The 8,003-nt window shown below is 45.1% G+C and overlaps 1 protein-coding gene across 1 annotated transcript; it reads left to right on the top strand.

The window, feature by feature from the left end:
- Nucleotides 1-280: 280 nt before the first annotated feature.
- LOC307026934 (cullin-7-like) lies at nucleotides 281-5,657 on the top strand (the record flags this gene model as incomplete). The annotated part of the gene is made up of 3 exons (XM_079695090.1): nucleotides 281-426; nucleotides 2,301-2,528; nucleotides 5,527-5,657. Coding segments are annotated over exons 2-3 (293 nt in total), but the record flags the coding sequence as incomplete, so codon positions are not given.
- Between the last annotated feature and the right edge of the window lie 2,346 nt (nucleotides 5,658-8,003).

Consider the following 8,003-nt stretch of genomic DNA (forward strand, 5'->3'; position numbering starts at 1 on the left):
TGATATTCTCTGTGTGTGTGTGTGTGATATTCTCTGTGTGTGTGTGTGTGATATTCTCTGTGTGTGTGTGTGTGTGATATTCTCTGTGTGTGTGTGTGTGATATTCTCTGTGTGTGTGTGTGTGATATTCTCTGTGTGTGTGTGTGTGATATTCTCTGTGTGTGTGTGTGTGATATTCTCTGTGTGTGTGTGTGTGATATTCTCTGTGTGTGTGTGTGTGATATTCTCTGTGTGTGTGTGTGTGATATTCTCTCTGTGTGTGTGTGTGTGATATTCTCTGTGTGTGTGTGTGTGATATTCTCTGTGTGTGTTTCCTGCAGGATCCTCAACAAGTTCCTGGACAGCTACCAGGAGGACGAGCTGCCGTGGCACGAGAGCATCGAGCCCTGCCTCTCCTCCATCAGCTGCTTCATCAGCGACAGGGAGGTGAGGAGGAGGAGGAGAGGAGGGGAGGAGGGGGGGGGGAGGAAGAGGAGAGGAGGGGGGGAGGAGGAGGAGGAGGAGGAGAGGAGGAGAGGAGGAGGAGGAGAGGAGGAGGAGGAGGAGGAGGAAGGACACGTTCAAAGGCTTTGTTCCAGTCAGGTCACAGAGTCCTAAACAGAATGCTGAGAAATAAAAGTATATCAATACAAAATTCTGAGAAAGTTGAAAATGTCAAAAGATCTGATAAAATACCACATGAGTATTAAAAGTTGATAAATACATTGAGCGAAAATTAAGGCTTTTAAAAAGTATTAAAAAGTATTAAACTGCATTTTCCAAGGTATTAAGAAGTCCCACAGCAACGACAACATGAAACACCCTTTAATTTACTGAAACGACATGTCGGGAAACCCCCCAAGGCGGCCCCCATAGCGCGCCGTAAAATGCTGCTTCTTATTTTAAGTTTCGTTGCCTTGCTCCGCTCTGTGTGGGGGGGGGGGGTCCCAAGGTGGGTAGACCGGCATACGCAACGCTCTGGGGGTCCAACGGCTCCGTGTGTAAGCCCTATATGATCATTTTCTGATTACGATGAAATAGCCCGCCTCCCTCTCCCCACGTCTCCTGCTGCTGCTGGGCTGTCAGAAGAGGCGGAGGAAAAGAGAGGCAGGCACCGTTTATTAAATATTATTATATTATTATACAGAGAACAGAGTCGTTATCAATTTGTTTTAAAGCTCAATAAATAACAAAGAAGACATCTGATCGGCACTTTCCTAATTTTGTACGGAAGATTTAAACTTTAACGGACATGTTGACCGGCGGAACTTTTTTTTTGACGGAAACTCTGCCGCACGGTCCCCTCGTTCCTTGGAAGAGGCGGAGAGGTGGGTGTTTTTCATCTGCTGGTGGACTACCTGAGAGATACAGCAGGAGAACACGCCGTCCACCGCGGAGAATAAACAGAAGGGCAACCATGGCAACCATGCTCCGGGGTCTTCTTCGCTGCTTTTGGTGTATTTCGGGCGGCAGCAGCGCCACTTACAGGCCTGACATATGTACTACATCGTTTCCAGCATTTCCAGCGGTCTAGTGTGAACGGACACGTTAATGAATCGAATGCGTGTGAACGGAAGACTTTTTTGCGTTTGCGTATGCGTTTTACCGTGTGCGTCCTCGTGGGGCCGGGGTCTAAGCCAAACTATCTCCGGTCACAGAGATCTGCTATTTTAAAGTAAAGTCAACACATATAGACCCTAAATATAGTCTATATTAAGAACGAGAAAAGTCTTAACATATATATCCTTTTTTGTAAACATATGACAAATGTGTGAGGGTGATGACGTCAGAGCATCGTCCTATGTGCCAGGGCTTAGCCCCGGACAGCCCCAGCCCAATTTAACCCCTGGGTATTTGTGAGGGAGCTCCTATATGGCATTACCCCGCTGAAGCTCACCAAAGTTTAATATAATTCATAGTTCAAAGTTTTGTCAATTGTTTTGTTTATTGGTCAAATACTGGTTTCTAATGGTTTCTGAGGAGTTTTACTGGAATGAAAGAGCACAGAGTACAGAAGCAACAAAGCAGCATACTGCATTAAACCTGACCTTCACAGAGAGGTTGAAGTTCATGTGGAGAGGAGGCTTCAGTAGTCTGTCTGCACTCTGTTTAGTTTTGCTATCTTACAATCAATATAGTCAATGTGAGGTAAAGTGTGTTGCCAAGGTAACCGGTTTGAACTCAAAGTTGCGATGAGGTCTTAACACGTTTGGAAAGGGTCTTAAAAAAGGTCTTAAAAAGGGATTACATTTGACCTCAGGATTCCTGCATATACCCTGATTATGCCCCGCTGACTGTACCCTGCTGTGATTGGCTGTCAGGTGGTGCAGCAGTTCATCCGCTTCCTGTTCCGGCTGGCCTCCCTGAACAAGGACTACGCCGTGGTGATGTGTCGTCTGGGCACCAAGGAGGCTCTGCTCAAAGCTCTGGAGAAGCACAGCTCCAACCTGCTGCTGGTGTCCGAGCTCAGGGAGCTCCTCACCGACTGTGAGAAGTACGCCTGCCTGTACAAGAAGATGACCACCAGCGTGCTGGCAGGCTGCATCCAGGTACCCTCAAGACCTCTAGACCAGTACCAGTCCTCAAGACCTCTAGACCAGTACCAGTCCTCAAGACCTCTAGACCAGTACCAGTCCTCAAGACCTCTAGACCAGTACCAGTCCTCAAGACCTCTAGACCAGTACCCCCCCTCACAGACCTCTAGACCAGTACCAGTCCTCAAGACCGCTAGACCAGTACCAGTCCTCAAGACCTCTAGACCAGTACCAGTCCTCAAGACCTCTAGACCAGTACCCCCCCTCACAGACCTCTAGACCAGTACCAGTCCTCAAGACCTCTAGACCAGTACCAGTCCTCAAGACCGCTAGACCAGTACCAGTCCTCAAGACCTCTAGACCAGTACCCCCCCTCACAGACCTCTAGACCAGTACCAGTCCTCAAGACCTCTAGACCAGTACCCCCCCTCACAGACCTCTAGACCAGTACCAGTCCTCAAGACCTCTAGACCAGTACCAGTCCTCAAGACCGCTAGACCAGTACCAGTCCTCAAGACCTCTAGACCAGTACCAGTCCTCAAGACCTCTAGACCAGTACCAGTCCTCAAGACCTCTAGACCAGTACCCCCCCTCACAGACCTCTAGACCAGTACCAGTCCTCAAGACCTCTAGACCAGTACCAGTCCTCAAGACCGCTAGACCAGTACCAGTCCTCAAGACCTCTAGACCAGTACCCCCCCTCACAGACCTCTAGACCAGTACCAGTCCTCAAGACCTCTAGACCAGTACCCCCCCTCACAGACCTCTAGACCAGTACCAGTCCTCAAGACCTCTAGACCAGTACCAGTCCTCAAGACCGCTAGACCAGTACCAGTCCTCAAGACCTCTAGACCAGTACCAGTCCTCAAGACCTCTAGACCAGTACCAGTCCTCAAGACCTCTAGACCAGTACCAGTCCTCAAGACCTCTAGACCAGTACCCCCCCTCACAGACCTCTAGACCAGTACCCCCCTCACAGACCTCTAAACCAGTACTCCCCCTCACAGACCTCTAGACCAGTACCCCCCTCACAGACCTCTAAACCAGTACTCCCCCTCAAGACCTCTAGACCAGTACCAGTCCTCAAGACCTCAAGACCAGTACCAGTCCTCAAGACCTCTAGACCAGTACCAGTCCTCAAGACCTCTAGACCAGTACCCCCCCTCACAGACCTCTAGACCAGTACCCCCCTCACAGACCTCTATACCAGTACCCCCCCTCACAGACCTCTAGACCAGTACCAGTCCTCACAGACCTCTAGACCAGAATCAGTCCTCACAGACCTCTATACCAGTACCAGTCCTCACAGACCTCTAGACCAGTACCAGTCCTCACAGACCTCTATACCAGTACCAGTCCTCACAGACCTCTAGACCAGTACCAGTCCTCACAGACCTCTATACCAGTACCAGTCCTCACAGACATCTAGACCAGTACCAGTCCTCACAGACCTCTAGACCAGTACCCCCCCTCACAGACCTCTAGACCAGTACCAGTCCTCACAGACCTCTAGACCGGACCAGTCCTCACAGACTTCTATACCAGTACCCCCCCCTCACAGACCTCTAGACCAGTGTCCAGTCCTCACAGACCTCTAGACCAGTACCAGTCCTCACAGACCTCTAGACCAGTACCAGTCCTCACAGACCTCTAGACCAGTACCAGTCCTCACAGACCTCGAGACCAGTACCAGTCCTCACAGACCTCTATACCAGTACCCCCCCTCACAGACCTCTAGACCAGTACCCCCCCTCACAGACCTCTAGACCAGTACCAGTCCTCACAGACCTCTAGACCAGTACTCCCCCTCACAGACCTCTAGACCAGTACCCCCTCTCACAGACCTCTAGACCAGTACCCCCCCTCACAGACCTCTAGACCAGTACCCCCCCTCACAGACCTCTAGACCAGTACCAGTCCTCACAGACCTCTAGACCAGTACTCCCCCTCACAGACCTCTAGACCAGTACCCCCCCTCACAGACCTCTAGACCAGTACCAGTCCTCACAGACCTCTAGACCAGTACTCCCCCTCACAGACCTCTAGACCAGTACTCCCCCTCACAGACCTCTAGACCAGTACCCCCTCTCACAGACCTCTAGACCAGTACTCCCCCTCACAGACCTCTAGACCAGTACTCCCCCTCACAGACCTCTAGACCAGTACCCCCTCTCACAGACCTCTAGACCAGTACCAGTCCTCACAGACCTCTAGACCAGTACCCCCCCTCACAGACCTCTAGACCAGTGTCCAGTCCTCACAGACCTCTAGACCAGTACCAGTCCTCACATACCTCTAGACCAGTACCAGTCCTCACAGACCTCTATACCAGTACCCCCCCCCTCACAGACCTCTAGACCAGTACCCCCCCTCAAAGATACTGCCCTCCAGGGGGATGAACACGGAGGCTTTACTTCAAGCGCGACCGCAGCATCCGGACTAAAACCACCAGACTCAGGGACAGTTTCATCCCACAGAACATCAGACTGCTAAACACCTGGACCGTGCTGTGCAGTCAAATGAACAAAGCAGACCCAAAGGAGCTCAGCTCTCACCGTACACGCCCACGTAGAAACCAGACCATTTCAAATCAATACAATCAACACTCTAATGGATGCGCTCAGGAGAAGAGGTGGTGCAGACTCTTATTGCACTATCTCACTTTTTTAAAACCATTTTCTTCTTGTATTTACTATTGACTATTTACTATTAACTATTTACTATTGACTATTTACTATTGACTATTTACTATTAACTATTTACTATTGACTATTTACTATTAACTATTTACTATTAACTATTTACTATTGACTATTTACTATTGACTATTTACCTGTGTTCTGTGTTGCTCTGTTGGAGGAGCCTGTGACACAAGATTTTAATGGGCATAACAGCAGCTATGTTCGTATGACTAAATAAAGAGCCTTGAAGTACCAATGAATACTTTAGAAGACTCTAAATTCTGAGAAAAGTTAAATCTCTGAAAAAAAGTCAAAATGCTTTCCCCCGTCAGATGGTCCTGGGTCAGATCGAGGAGCACCGCCGCAGCCATCAGCCAATCAACATCCCCTTCTTCGACGTGTTCCTCAGGAACCTCTGCCAAGGTCTGTCTCATCATCACTTCATTACATACACCTACATGCTGTTATCACATATACCTACATGCTGTTATCACATATACCTACATGCTGTTATCACATATACCTACATGCTGTTATCATATATACCTACATGCTGTTATCACATATACCTACATGCTGTTATCACATATACCTACATGCTGTTATCACATATACCTACATGCTGTTATCATATATACCTACATGCTGTTATCACATATACCTACATGCTGTTATCACATATACCTACATGCTGTTATCATATATACCTACATGCTGTTATCATATATACCTACATGCTGTTATCACATATACCTACATGCTGTTATCACATATACCTACATGCTGTTATCATATATACCTACATGCTGTTATCATATATACCTACATGCTGTTATCACATATACCTACATGCTGTTATCATATATACCTACATGCTGTTATCATATATACCTACATGCTGTTATCACATATACCTACATGCTGTTATCATATATACCTACATGCTGTTATCATATATACCTACATGCTGTTATCATATATACCTACATGCTGTTATCACATATACCTACATGCTGTTATCACATATACCTACATGCTGTTATCACATATACCTACATGCTGTTATCACATATACCTACATGCTGTTATCATATATACCTACATGCTGTTATCACATATACCTACATGCTGTTATCACATATACCTACATGCTGTTATCACATATACCTACATGCTGTTATCATATATACCTACATGCTGTTATCACATATACCTACATGCTGTTATCACATATACCTACATGCTGTTATCATATATACCTACATGCTGTTATCACATATACCTACATGCTGTTATCACATATACCTACATGCTGTTATCATATATACCTACATGCTGTTATCACATATACCTACATGCTGTTATCACATATACCTACATGCTGTTATCACATATACCTACATGCTGTTATCACATATACCTACATGCTGTTATCACATATACCTACATGCTGTTATCATATATACCTACATGCTGTTATCACATAGACCTACATGCTGTTATCACATATACCTACATGCTGTTATCACATATACCTACATGCTGTTATCACATATACCTACATGCTGTTATCACATATACCTACATGCTGTTATCACATATACCTACATGCTGTTATCACATATACCTACATGCTGTTATCACATATACCTACATGCTGTTATCACATATACCTACATGCTGTTATCACATATACCTACATGCTGTTATCACATATACCTACATGCTGTTATCACATATACCTACATGCTGTTATCACATATACCTACATGCTGTTATCATATACACCTACATGCTGTTATCACATATACCTACATGCTGTTATCACATATACCTACATGCTGTTATCACATACACCTACATGCTGTTATCACATACACCTACATGCTGTTATCATATATACCTACATGCTGTTATCATATACACCTACATGCTGTTATCACATATACCTACATGCTGTTATCACATATACCTACATGCTGTTATCACATACACCTACATGCTGTTATCACATATACCTACATGCTGTTATCATATACACCTACATGCTGTTATCATATATACCTACATGCTGTTATCACATATACCTACATGCTGTTATCACATACACCTACATGCTGTTATCATATATACCTACATGCTGTTATCATATATACCTACATGCTGTTATCACATATACCTACATGCTGTTATCACATATACCTACATGCTGTTATCACATATACCTACATGCTGTTATCACATATACCTACATGCTGTTATCACATATACCTACATGCTGTTATCACATATACCTACATGCTGTTATCACATATACCTACATGCTGTTATCACATATACCTACATGCTGTTATCACATATACCTACATGCTGTTATCACATATACCTACATGCTGTTATCACATATACCTACATGCTGTTATCACATATACCTACATGCTGTTATCACATATACCTACATGCTGTTATCACATATACCTACATGCTGTTATCACATATACCTACATGCTGTTATCACATATACCTACATGCTGTTATCACATACACCTACATGCTGTTATCACATACACCTACATGCTGTTATCACATATACCTACATGCTGTTATCACATATACCTACATGCTGTTATCACATATACCTACATGCTGTTATCACATATACCTACATGCTGTTATCACATATACCTACATGCTGTTATCACATATACCTACATGCTGTTATCACATATACCTACATGCTGTTATCACATATACCTACATGCTGTTATCATATATACCTACATGCTGTTATCACATATACCTACATGCT

Source organism: Notothenia rossii (genome assembly GCF_949606895.1).
Source record: "Notothenia rossii genome assembly, contig: scaffold_678, whole genome shotgun sequence".
NCBI lineage: Eukaryota > Metazoa > Chordata > Actinopteri > Perciformes > Nototheniidae > Notothenia > Notothenia rossii.